General features: G+C 42.7%; 1 protein-coding gene across 1 annotated transcript; it reads left to right on the top strand.

The window, feature by feature from the left end:
• The first annotated feature begins 398 nt into the window (after positions 1-398).
• Positions 399-11,633, top strand: KCTD2 (potassium channel tetramerization domain containing 2). Its single transcript, XM_081183871.1, has 6 exons — positions 399-865; positions 2,442-2,550; positions 3,288-3,379; positions 4,586-4,681; positions 6,168-6,293; positions 7,980-11,633. The coding sequence occupies exons 1-6, from the start codon at positions 560-562 to the stop codon at positions 8,007-8,009; spliced, it is 759 nt and encodes a 252-aa protein (XP_081039997.1). The 5' UTR covers positions 399-559; the 3' UTR covers positions 8,010-11,633.
• The last annotated feature ends 1,874 nt before the right edge of the window (positions 11,634-13,507 follow it).

The raw sequence follows: 13,507 nt of genomic DNA, 5'->3' as shown, positions 1-13,507 counted from the left end.
TCAGCTGTCACTTTCATCACGTTGACAGAGCGGGGAAAGGGGATTCGAAAATAAGTAGGAAGCCTCCTCTGCAAACAAAGTGCCGTTCTGCGACTTTTATGTATCTATGGTACAGGCAATCTAGGAACGAAGTTTCTGTTTCCTTCCTGGAATCCTGTTTCCTCCAATGCCTTGTTCTGGTGGAGACTTTTCCCTTTAAATAATTTTATATAATTTAAATTTAATTAACATTAAAATTAATTAAATTAAAATCAATTTAAATTAATTTAAATAATAGTTATTATTATTCTCCGCTTCTGCTGGCTACCTCCAGCATTACTATATAATGGTAAACGAGGAGCATGTAAGACCTCGGCGGCCGTTGCACGCAGAGAACGGTTGGTGACCCGGAAGTGACCTTTCCTCCCGGAAGTCCGGCTCTCCCTGTCAGCAGGGACTGGGGTGATGGCTTCCGAGCCCAGCCGAGCGCAGCTCCAGTTTCTCCGACCTGGCCGTTGAGCTGGAGCGACCGTTGCCCGTCTGCCTGCCGTAGGCCCAGGGGAAGAAACCGTAGCCCAGAATGGCGGAGCTGGTGGCCGGAGAAGGGCCGCCGCGGGGCCGCACTCCCAGCCCGCTCCCGGGGCCGCCCAGCCCGCGTCCAGCCGCGGCGCCCGCTTGCCCGCCGCGCAGTCCGGAGCCGCCGGCGCCTGAGAGAGCCGGGTCGGGGGGCGGCGGGAGCAGCAGCAGCAGCGGGGGCTCCAAGTGGGTCCGGCTCAACGTGGGCGGCACCTACTTCGTGAGCACCCGCCAGACTCTCTGCCGAGAGCCCAAGTCCTTCCTCTGCCGCCTCTGCTGCCAGGAGGGGCCCGAACTGGGCTCCGACAAGGTGAGTCCGGTGGGTCCATGTGGAGTGGCAGCGCTGACCTCTTCCTTCCTTAACCGCCCGGCCCCTCCTGGGACGCTTTCCTTAGAACGACGGCATGTTCTCCGCACCCCGGTAGCCCTCATGCCCTCCGTCTCGTCTCCTTCCCGCTGCGGTCACTGGAATAATAGGCTTGTTTCCACGCATTTAAGCCTCTTTCACCCAATGCATTTAAAGCGTTCCCCCCCCACCCCACCCCAATCCTGGGAACTAGAGGCTACCCCTCACAGAGCTACGGTTCTCAGCACCCTTAGCAAGCCACAGTTCCCAGGACACTTGGCAGGGTGTGTTTTTGCAGACCTCAAAGCTAACCAAAGCCTTGATGGGAACTCCTCAGCAAAAAAAAAAAGAAAGGGATCCACACAAAAGGGGCATTGCTCCCGTTGCATGTGGCAGTTGGGTGCCTGCCCACTTCAGTGACAGTTTATAGCCCCTCTAGTGGTTTCTGTGTTGACCCAACACTTCCCTGTAAGTAGTAATTTCAATATATTAACTATGCAGTCATTACACAGGTGCTGTACTCTTATTCATCAATAGTGTGGCCTCTGCTTCTGTTTTAGGGACATAAGAACTGAAAAGCTTTAATCCTGTGTGCAAAGTGAAAATACTTGTGAATAGGGTGGTTTCTTTCAGCAGATAATTGCTGAGAGTGTTTAAATACTGTGGAAGATTCTGAGCGCTCTGTAAAAGACATTATTTTAGAATAGAACAAAAGCCATTTCCCAGAATAATTAAATCAAAGTGAGAATGGGTAAGCTCTGTTTCTTATTTATAGCTTCCTTGGTGATCTTAAACAAACAAACAAAACATCTGAGCACGTAGTCAAAGGAATTGATTGCACTGCACCACTTGTGTTCAGCAGAATCTTTTTTTCTTTTCTTTTTTACCATTACTAAAGAGTGATCTGAGTTGATGTTTGCTTGACACATAATAGAAGTCAGTTTGGATTAGACTGACAGTTTAGATTGGCAAAAGTATTTCTTAAGAATTCAGTTGCAAGTTAGGGTTGTGCTCATTTTTGTTTTTGCTGCTTGTCATTGTCATATCATGACAATTCAGGAGCCAATCTCACTGATTTTTAGGAGAATGCTGCTGATAGATGCAAGAACAGTTTATTTCAAGTAAATAAGCATATGATTAAGTGATTAGGTGGAATCGCCTTATGTAGGTGGTACCCTACCTTTTTTAATTATATCATGGTGTCATCTTACAGTAAAGGTAGGCATAAAAAGCTTTTGACGCCAGAGTTTAGAAACCTGCCAGTACTGTTTTCCCATCCACCTCCGCTACTTCAGTAGAAGATACCCATAGTCTCCACCATAACCATGACAACATGTTAAATCTAACTCCTGTCTTTTGTGGATGATTCAACTAGTTTAAAAGAGCCCAGTGGTTTTCCTGAGAACGGTAATTCTTTGCAGAGGACCAAATTCTCAACCTTTGTAAGACTAGTCTCCCCCCACCCCCCAAGCCAAATGTCTTCATTCCATTGAATTGTCCTTTTTAGCATCAGAATCTGACACTGGTGTATCTCTAACAGGATGAAACGGGGGCATATCTCATTGATAGGGATCCCACATATTTTGGTCCAATCCTGAACTACCTCCGGCATGGAAAACTCATAATAAACAAGGAATTGGCAGAAGAAGGTAAGAAATGGAGATTGCGGTGCTTTGTCTGACTTGGGCAAGGTAAAAATCAATCTATATCCTTGAAAACCATAGGGAAGCTTAATGGATGTTGGCCACATTTCAGCCCAGAGCTAGTGCACTTAAGCCCATTGAAATCCATGGTCTTGAGTGCATTGACTCCTGTGACTGAGCGAGGCCTTGGTCAGCATCTTTCTGTGTCATAAGACTGTGGTTTATTTTAGATTGACCTAAGGAGGAGGTGTACAAAACCAGCTTTATTCATGGAGGCACATTATTCTGATGCAACTATCTCATACAAGGCATTCTGTTAATAAACATCAGTGGCATTTTGTATTAACTTGTTGTTTTTCATTGAAGTGTGGTCTGCAAAAGCAAGCTCCTTTTTGTGAAGAGCTTCAAATGGAGGGAACACATCTTCATGAATCCCCAAGTTCTAGTTTTCTGCTCTTCATGAAATAGAAGTTTTTGCAGCTGTTTGTGGTCACATTTTTTTCCTAATCTTTGCCTTTGTTTTTGCTCTTGCAAATTGAGATTCTGGTAGTATAACGTTTGTTGATCTGCAGATTAATTATTTAGGTTTAAATATATACAGTATGCAAAAAAATAATTCTGCAGTGTCATAGGCTTCAGTAATCTGCGCAGAAGACTTTGGGGTTAGCACAATATTGCTTCTAGCATTCTTCCCTTTTTAAGGCTAACAATCTTCCTAACTGCACCCCCCTTCTCATTCTTAGGTGTGCTGGAAGAAGCTGAGTTTTACAACATTGCATCTCTAGTGCGGCTGGTGAAGGAGCGAATACGGGACAATGAAAGCAGAACTTCTCAAGTAATGCATGTTAAAGAAAATAGAAGGGGTGATTTTTGTAACTGGAATCAAGGGCAAATCTGTGCTTAGCCTTCCCTTATTTGTGGTTGTGGTCAACTGCTAGTCTCTCCCTGTGACATACACTTTGGAGAAGGGGGATGGATTTCTTTGCTGCTATGATGGGCTTTTGTAGAAAATCCAAGCAGCGCTTCAGTGCTGTTTCAGTCTGCAAAAGCCCAGCAAGAAGGAAAAGAAGCCACACATCCTTTCTTGTCCCAAGTTCTTGATGGAGGAAAGGAGAGGTGTGTTCTCTTCCTTGCGCTGGGCTTTTGCCAGAGGTGCCAACAAGGACCTCACTGCTCCTGCTGGACCTTTGCAGGAGCTGACAGAAAGGGAGACAAAGCAGCTCTTCGCTCACCCAAATCCTTCATGAACTGCTGGGAAATGAGGGGGAAGGGACAGCAAAGAATGCTCCCTTGTCTGTCGCAATATTTATTCATTTATTTATATTTAAAGGATTTGTATCCTGCTTTTTGGGAGAACCTCCTCACAAAGTAGCAAGCATCATGTGGAACAATACAAGCACAGTTTAAAGCTTTTTATTTTACAGCAACTCAAAAAATCCAGTCAGCACAGCTATAAAACACATTATGAACATTAATTGCCTGCATACAAATCACTTCATAAAAGCAGCAGAGAACAGATGTGAATTCAAAACCTGTTTGAAAATTTGTAGGGGAGTGTTTTTACATGCTGAGTGGGATACATGCCGACTATTACAGGTTCTGCCAGGTTAAAAATGCTGAAGAGGAGGGCAGTCTGGGTCACTTTCCTATCATTCCCAGAGACACTATATTACTGTACTTTCATTTGAGTCATTTGTAGCAGTCTGTTGCCATGATGCCTTTATCCCGTCCCAATATGCACCAGTGTTTGATGCAATGTATCCTGGCTATCTCCATACCTACACTTCTATACACCTACCTCCCCGGGGTTATTTCTGGCTCCTAGATTTTCAGCAAAACTTGCCACATGTCTTTTTTGATGGTTGGGGAAAGCATGAAATGTCCTTTTGAAACATTTCTAGTGGTGTGTGTTCTCAGGAATCAGCAAGGACCTATGACACTAATTTCCTTGAAGCTAAGCCTCTTTAAACAAGCTACCACTACTTGGCAAAGCCACAATGTTAATTTCTAACTTATTGTTTGGTTCCCCTTTGTGTCCCAGGGACCTGTCAAGCATGTTTACAGAGTCCTGCAGTGCCAAGAGGAAGAGCTCACCCAGATGGTGTCCACTATGTCTGATGGATGGAAATTTGAACAGGTATCCAGTGCTAAAGAATACTTTCCTATCCGGAAGAAGGGGCCCAATTCACAAGGCTTATATAATGGCTAATCTTCCACCTCCATTATTTGTTATTGATTGGAAGGGGCTGTCAACAGCTTAGTGAAAAATGAATGTTTTAGTGGGTTTTCCTTTCACCTTTTCAGAATCTAGAGAATATGGGATTTCTCATGGAACATAAATTGTGCCTAGTCTGCTGGTGCCTGGAGAGAAGTCTGATCACTGAGTCTCTAACAGATAATTGCTGATTATCTTCTAGGGTAGTCTGATTACAAGCCTCTGCCCATTACCTTTCCTCACTCTTCACTTTAGTTGATAAATGCTGTCAGCCTTGAAACTGTTGACTGATGCTAATCTTGCACTCAATAAATAAGTGCACAACTTGCTGGGCCCAGTCTTTTTCTATGAGAGACTGTGGCAGAATGTGCTTTGACTAATGCTTCCAGTCTTGTTGGGTTATTGGTTTTTTATTTACTTCTGGTTTTATGCATTCTGGTCAGTTGAATTTCCTCTTAATGAGGAGGAATTCTTTTTTATTATATTGAACCATCATTAGGGGGCTCTGTCGGACTTCAGGTTTTTTGCCTAAGAAAATGCATTGTTTGGGGTATGGATGGATGGCAGCTTCCCACAATTCTGATTTGGGGTACTGTAGAGCTTCACTTGGAAGTATGAAAGTCATCGTACTGATGAGCTGGTGACTATCATTTTTTCCCGTCTTGGAAGCTTGTTTGTTCAACTCAAGTTATCCTTATAGGCTAAACAACCAGCATTAGTCCCTGTCTTCTCTATCTGTTTTTATAATACTGTTTTTTGCTACTTTTCCATAATGCTAAAGGTTTAAAAAAATATTAAGCTGCCTAGAAATGCTTAGTTGGATACAACTCAGTCCTAAATTCTTCATTTCCTTGTTTGGTGTTCCCTAGATGCATCTGTGGCCTTTTTCATTTTGGGGGGGGAAATATTAGTGTGTACATTTTAAAATCGCACTGGTGGAATTTTAAGTAATAACAAGAAGGAGCTCAATAGCTTGACAGAAAATACACATGGATTGCTTGCTGGTTTTGTGAATCACAGCATTTCAGGGGCTCAGACTAGAGTATGGATGTGTCCTTAAACCTTCTAAAAGTTAAGAAGGAATTTAAAGGTGCAGAGTGCTCTGTCTTGTACTCTTTAATGCTTTCTCCTGCGGATCTGTATTTGATCACTGTGAGAGACTAGATACAGACCAAGATCATATTTTAGTTCAGTGATGGGAATCCTGTATCTTTCCACATGTTGCTGAATTACATTTTTCATCACAATTGGCCATTTGTTATACTATCTGTGAATGATAGGAACAGGAGTGCAACAACATCTGGAGAACCCCAACCCATTTTAGCCTAGTATTTTAAGGCTAATTCTATACTATTCCTTGTTTATTGCTGCTTCTAACTTTTACACTCTCTTGTTTTTATTACATTAGCTAATCAGTATTGGATCTTCTTATAACTATGGAAATGAAGACCAAGCAGAATTTCTATGTGTTGTGTCCAGAGAGCTCAATAACTCTACCAATGGCATAGTGATAGAGCCTAGTGAGAAAGCAAAGGTGAGGAACCTGCTTGCAATTGAATTCCTTGAGGATCACATTAATGTTTCTGAATACAGAATGGAATAAATACAGAAGGCAGCTTGCTTTTGATGTTGCAAGGTGTATAGTTCCTGTTAGTCAGAGTTTTGTCAATAATAATAATAATAATAATAATAATAATAATTTGTATACTGCCCTGTACCTGTAGGTCTCAGGGTGGTTCACAACATAAAAGTCTAAGATAAATGCAATACCCTACAATTAGAAATTGTGGAAGTATAACAATAAGCCACTGAAATGAGGGAGGCAAAAATGTACAAGGGTGGTGGTAGATATTTCCTAGTGAATTGGTCAGTTAATTTTGAAAATATCTGGTAAAGAAGCTGTCGAGCTCTCAGTATGTTCTCCTAATGGTAATCTTTAGAAACAGTTCCTCTCCCTGCTTCCATCTTCCGTAAAGTTTCTGAAAGAGTCTCTGGGAGCTTTTAATCTTTCAGTTCAATGTCTGCTAAGAAGTAAATCTTGTTGGTATCAGTGGGGTTACTCCAGATAAGTATGTATAGGATTGCAGGTTCAGAGAGTCTGGTCTTCTCTTTAGCACTGTCACCACTGCAAATTTGCACAGAACATGTGTAATGTAGTGCTGCATAAAGGGGTTGGCAAGGACCATGTTAACATTTCTGAATATATTTGTGCTATAGGGTTGTATCTAATGGTGCCTATTTGACAATAAGGCTTCCGTCCATGGAACAGGGAGGGGAGTAATTTTCAGTAGTTCCTCCTTCCACCCACAGCCCTCTAAGCACATATTCTACATCTGCTCAAGAGGGTTGGAGGACCCTCTTAGAATATTGTGGGGTTTTTTTGGTGGGGGGCAATAAGGAGACTGCAGACGTATTGCTGAAAATGGCTTCCCTCCCCATTCCATTGATGGAACCTTTGCTGTCAGCTGACAGACACCATTGGATACAACCTGTAGCCTCTGTCACTAAATCTTACATTGAGCTGAAAAGTGAAGGGAGATCGAGAGAAACTGTGGGTTAAGATAAGGGATGGGTTATAGCTCCGTCCCAGGTTCAATCCCCAGCCCTTCCAGGTAGGGCTGGGAGAGAATCGTGCCTGAAACTGGCGAGTTGCTGCCAGTCAGTGTAGGCAGCACAGAGCTCATGGACCAGCTGTTGTTATATGGCAGCTTTCTATGTGACTGCATCCACAAATATTCACAAGCCACACAATGCTGTAGTGTTAGAACAACTTAAAAGCTGATATAGTCCAACTATTTCCAGCAGTTTAATCCATGAAACAGAAGCTTAAAACTGATGATGAAATCTACTTAAAGTGTAGCACAAGTAGTGAGCTGGAAGGGCCAATATGTAGGCAAAGGTGCCTACAAAACTATACATGTATTATTAGACAGAACCAGCTGCCAAAGCACAGCCCAAGTATGCCTCAAAAGTCAAATATTTTAGCATGGAGCTAAATAATTCAGTTTAGCAATAACAAAGAACCTAACCAGCTAAGGGTTTATTTTGTAGAGTATTTAGCCTCCTGTAGTTAATAACTTTTTCCTATAATACCCTGGGTGAGAAGCCAGGTGCTAAGTACTATGGTACAAAGTTCAGATTTTTCCTTCTGTTTCTTTCCCCCTCTATTGCAATAAGTTCTAATCATGTTGCTGTTGTCTTGGTGCTTCTCTCCCCACAGATTCTTCAGGAACGAGGATCACGGATGTAATCTAAGCATCTAATACTTTAAAACTCCCAGATGTCAAAAGGGCAATCTAGCTGGGCAGAGCATTTTTCCTGCAGTCCAACCTTGCTTTTGTACAGTAATCAAACTAACACAAAGCAAAGCTGAGCCTGTCCTGCCAGTAGAAAATTAATCCTGGTGAAAACCAAAGGCTCATCCCACTCCAGTTACAGAAGATGAAGAAAGAAGAGAATCTTCCAGCCAGATAGCCCCCTTTACTCCACTAACTCTGTTTCTTTTTATTTCTGTCTTGGCACTGATGTGATTTATTTTTATTTTTATTTAATTGTGTTTTTGGCTCTCTTTAGAGAGGGCTAAAAGTGAGGGCTGCCCAGATTCCTGGGCTCTTTTAAGATATCCCAGGCATCAGTGGTCTGGACTGATGACTGAGGAGTTTGGTTTAATGGTGTCATTTTTAAAGAAATTTGTAACACGCTTTCCCAGATCTGATGAAAATGCATTTGAAAGTAAATGTCTAAACCAAGAACATTCCTGCCCCCACCCCCCGGCAAAAAAAAACTTTTAATTTTTGTTTTGGATTCGTTACTGACTCAGATACCTGTTAGATGGGCAATTTTTAATTTGGGAGTGGGTGGGGTTATGTTTACCATGGGGCCTTGGCTGAAGGGTTTTTCTTCAGATAACACTAAAATATAAGCTCTGAGCATTTCTCGCAGTGTGGTTTGGTCATCGCCATTCACACATCTTTAAAAATATGCTATTTCTGCAAATTTCAAATCCATTTCTACTATCTCTTAAATATCAGAGGAGCGTGGCAACGGGGCTTATGTCCCGTTTTTTTCCTGCCAGAGCCTGGAGTATAGTCCCTTGACTAACTTTAAAGTTGCTCTTTGATCTGGAGGATTTGTCCCTGCCAAGTTCAGCTTTGCCTTGTCTTGTATTCAGCAGCATGAAAAGACCCCCTTGTTCGTCCTGCATTAAAAGCAGGTTTTCTTTGTACTCTTAGTTACTTTGGTAGGCTTTAACAACTCTATCCAATACATTCAGGGACGGAGGGTCCCTTATTTACACATGGTGATTCTGCACTTTCAATCCTCCACCTCCTTTTATTGTATTATCTTACCCCAAATAACTAAGTGGTATTGCGGGGGGCGGGGAGGGGTGGTGATGAAAGTTGCCAAACTGTTGTGATTTTTTTTTTCTTGTCCAAAGTGGTGTGTGAACTTCTGTAATGTGTTTCCCCCCCCCCCCCTTTGGAATGCCTTGAATGGACGTGAAAATGTCGTGCCTCTCTTCTGATCTTAGCCAAATGGGACTCACTGATCTTGTCAGTGAACTTGTGCCATCCCTAATCAGTGAAATGTCCCCTCCTAGTTGTTGGTAAATGGGAATCCCTTAAGCATTTGCTGCATGGTACCTCCCCTCCGTATCCTGGCTTTGTTCCTTGGGAGTCATCTTGACTTCTGGGCCTTTGAGATAAGCCCCAAAACATACCAAACCAAAGTTTCAGAAAAATTGAAATGCTTTGGTGTCCCTTGGCAATAATCAAAGCTCTCCGCTTACAATCCGAAGACCCCTTATATACAAATTGATGTGTTTGGAATTTTCCACCAAGGAATTGCATTCACTGTGTCTTCTTTATGTTTTATAGTGTAAGTTGATGAGGCTTCTCGTTCTATTTCTTCCTTAAAAGTGAAAAGGGTGGGGTAGAAGGACAGTGCGTGAAGTTTGGATGGGGACGTTAAAGGCCTCATCGCGGATAAAATGCATGGAGTTTAAATCAAGTTTGGCACTTAATTCCCCGCTGCCCCACATCCTCCATCGTTCTTCAGTTTGTATGTGCATATATCACTGAGCTTCCCACAATGCACCTCCAGAGAAGTTTTGGTAGGTTAAGGGTTAGAATAACATGTCCTAGTTCAGTCTCTATTACAAGAAGACTGTACCAAAGGTCTTGAGGTCAGTCGGTGGCTGCTGAGACTCGACTGGCTCCATATTGTGTTGAAGTAAACCAACATTCCAGTCTTGCCCTGCCCTTCCTGTTTATAATGTGTTGGTATTGGCATGATTAGACTGTACGTCTTGGCTGGATCTAACTAACACTGTGATGTGTACATAAACCCCTATCTTGTACCTTCAGCTGTTGTCAGTGTATGTCCACAACTGATAAATAATCGGGTGTGTATGTGCTGCGAGGAAGTATAAGAACTGCAGATATATATTTATATATATAGCATTCACATATACCCTCATAATCTCTCGTTCTCAGGGAGGAGGCGAGAGTGGGCAGTGGTGCTATGAACTAGTTGAAAGAAAAACAGGCTGACAATGCCAAGAGTAGCTGCCATTTCCAACATGGCCTAACCCAACTCATTCCCCACCTTGCTGGGCACGTAGCAGTGTTAGGTTTGCTTGGAAGGAGACCTTACTGTGTAGCTTTAGTTAATCAAAATGAATACCTCATTGCTTTATTTTATAGTCACCAAAAACACCATGCATGGGGAAGCCCCATTAGAGGAGTGCCTGATGTCAGGATAACAGACTGGATAAATAAGACTCATTCTGTTGCCCATATTGTGCCATTGGGAATGGCTCCATTGGAATCTGGAGGAAAACCAGATTGTGAGATGAGCCGTAACTGGCTTGATGCAATGCATTACAGCGGGATTGCAGTTAAACTTCTCTGAGAAGCAGTGTTTCTGCCTAATAAATGGGGTAGTCCTATCCTATATACTCCACTTGCTGCTGACAACTAGTGAGCGTTTTTCAGTGGATTTTAAGTTCTTCACTGGAACACAATTGCCTTCTCCTTACCTTTCCTTGTTAAGTATTCTCAACTAAAGTAATCAAATTCGTTGGGACCCTCCCTGGAGTGGTGAGCTGTTTAGCTGGAGATAGAAACAGTATTAGGGATTGGAAAAGCTATTGGCTTTCCTAGTATAAGGGCTTGAAATCCAGCTACGGCAAGACACCATTCTAGCTCATCCGTTTGTGATGTTCTTTCCCCACAAAGACAGGTCACCTCCAGGCCCTGTTAATCTCAAGAACTGGCTTCCATTTTCTGCACCAGTTTTATCTCTGCCTTTATTAGCAACAGGGCTTTTCCTTCCATTTGCCTTTATCTCTGTCCAAACATTATCTCCTAAACTAAAAGCTGGAAAATAAGTAAGAACCCTGTTTCCCCTGCAGAAGGCAGTAAATGAAAAGAGAGGAGCAAATGATTGGATGGGTGTTTATCTGGGTGATTTGCATCTCTTGAGGAGGTTTCCTTTAAAACATTAGCTAGCCCCTGGGGACCAGTAGCAGGTCCAGTTTCCCAGTGGCCAATTGTTCCGTTACAGCAAGGTTGGAGCTAACCTCTTAAAAGTGTCTTTGTTTCTGCACATTTTTAATCAATTTTTCTCAGGGGTGACTGAGTGGTCCGAGGGGAGGGGGGTTTTCCACAAGGGGGTGGGGGTTGGCTCCTCGGACCTCCGCAGCTGCGCCGTGGGCTCCTCACCCTCAGGTTTTGCCTGCAAACCTTGAGGTTTTGTACAGTTCGTCACATGTCAGTGCCCTTTGCTACTGTTTCTCTTTGTTTATTAAATGTGTTTGAATAATAATGGAGATGCTGTGATTTTTTTTTTTCCAATAAAGATTCTGACATGACTTGAGCATCTGAGCTATTTTCTTACGCCCTACAACTCTACCTGTAGTAAAGAGAGCTTGGGAGTGTCTTTCACGTGTGTTTTCTGTGTCACAAAGACTGCAACAACTTCTAACCTGGAAGCAATAGCTTTTGCTGGTCAAGGTTCTGTTGCTGAAAGCTTACAGGCTCTTACACTTTACCCAAACTCTTGCACCAGAACAGAAAATGCTGTCATCAAAGGAAAGACAGCTAATGTCTGTTCACACACTGCCTACTTAAACAAGACAGAAATGTAAGGGTGAAAGCAGATCCATTGTCATGGGTTTAAGATACTACCTTGTAGATAAAAAAAAGTTGGGGTCCTCATTTTTAATACCGGAAGGTGCAATTTTGTATCATTTTTATGTTTTCATTGTTGTCCAAAGGAGACTTGCATCTCAGGCCACTGAGAATTAAGGGTGCTAAAATACTAATAATGAGGTGAGGTGACTTCTCTGATCATTCAAAAATAAGGAGTTTGAAAGTTACGAGTCCACTGTTCTCTTATTTTTCTTCTGAATCTTCCAACATTCAACTTCATTAGATGTCCATGTGTTCTAGTATTATGACAGGAGTATACACACACACACACACACACACACACACACACACACACACACACACACTTCTTCCATGTCATGCATAATTTCTAACACTACAATTCTACGATACTTCCATGTCGCTGCTTATTTTCCTTTTCTCTGAAAAGCCCCAAATGCTGTAACTTTTTATCACAGGAATTTATCCATTCCCTTGATAACACTGGTTGCCCTTTTCTGTACATTCCCTGTAGTCTATGTTTCAGTGTAATCTGTAGTTGTCTGAAGCCTAAAAAGTAGCATGTCTGTGCTCTATGGGATGCAGATATATGTGCCTGCTACCTGGCTCCATGGTTCCCTGGGACAAGCTTCTGTGTTTTCATACAGATCACATTTTACTTCTTTAGTAGTATAACAAACACATGATGCTAAGAATGTAGGCCTGTGGGGTACTTACACCTGAGCAGTTGTTCTCACAGGAAAGTTGGCCACCTGTGGAGACAATGTTCCCAACCGTACAATAATTAAACAGATCTGAACAGCAAGGCCATAAGGCTCAGTGGTTTAGACCACAGCGCCACCCACATCCCAAATCAAATCCCCCATGATGGGGTGAGCTCCTGTTGCTCTGTCCCAGTTCCTGCCAACCTAGCAGTTCGAAAGTACACCAGTGCAAATAGATAAATAGGTACCGCTGTGGCAGGAAGGTAAACAGTGTTCCCGTGAGCTCTGGTTTCCGTCACAGTGTTCCATTGCACCAGAAGTGGTTTAGTCATGCTGGCCACATGACCCGGAAAACTGTCTCTGGACAAACCCCAGCTCCCTTGGCCTGAAAGCAAAATGAGCACCGCAACCCCATAGTTGCCTTTGACTGGACTTAACCATCCAGGGGTCCTTTACCTTTTTTTAATTAAACAGATAATATACTTGAGGACAAGATGCTGAACGAAATTGTTCTGGTGACGCAATGCAAAATGTTGAAATTGTTATGCAGTCTTCCTGAGAGAGGGCTAAGTGTATCTCATCAAAAATAGAGACTGTTTTCTTTCATTATTATTTTTTTAAATACATTTTTCTGTTTCTGGGAAATATCTGACCAGTATTTAGACTAAATTAAGAGGACAGAGGGAAGAATTGCCTCAAAGTGCCTGGTTTCCATTCAATGTGGTCTTCCCTCTTCATGTCAGTTCTCTGAGGTGCCTATAGCCTACCTCCCCTTGCAAGAGCTTTCAAGAGTGGTCTTTTTAATGTTTGACTTGGACCTGCTTGTGCAATGACATCATAACCAGAGTGCTCAGCTCCCCCCTCCCTTGTAG

Source organism: Podarcis bocagei, assembly GCF_964188305.1.
Source record: "Podarcis bocagei genome assembly, chromosome: 2".
Lineage (NCBI taxonomy): Eukaryota > Metazoa > Chordata > Lepidosauria > Squamata > Lacertidae > Podarcis > Podarcis bocagei.
Note: the sequence above shows the minus strand (reverse complement) of the source record. Positions and strands in the feature narration are given on the sequence as shown.

Bases quoted from the DNA above. Each gene is read 5' to 3' on its own strand.
- KCTD2 (XM_081183871.1), top strand. From the start codon at position 560: ATGGCGGAGCTGGTGGCCGGAGAAGGGCCGCCGCGGGGCCGCACTCCC. The intron at 3,380-4,585 runs GTAATGCATGTT...TTTGTGTCCCAG, and splicing joins ATGAAAGCAGAACTTCTCAA to GGACCTGTCAAGCATGTTTA. The intron at 6,294-7,979 runs GTGAGGAACCTG...CTCTCCCCACAG, and splicing joins AGCCTAGTGAGAAAGCAAAG to ATTCTTCAGGAACGAGGATC.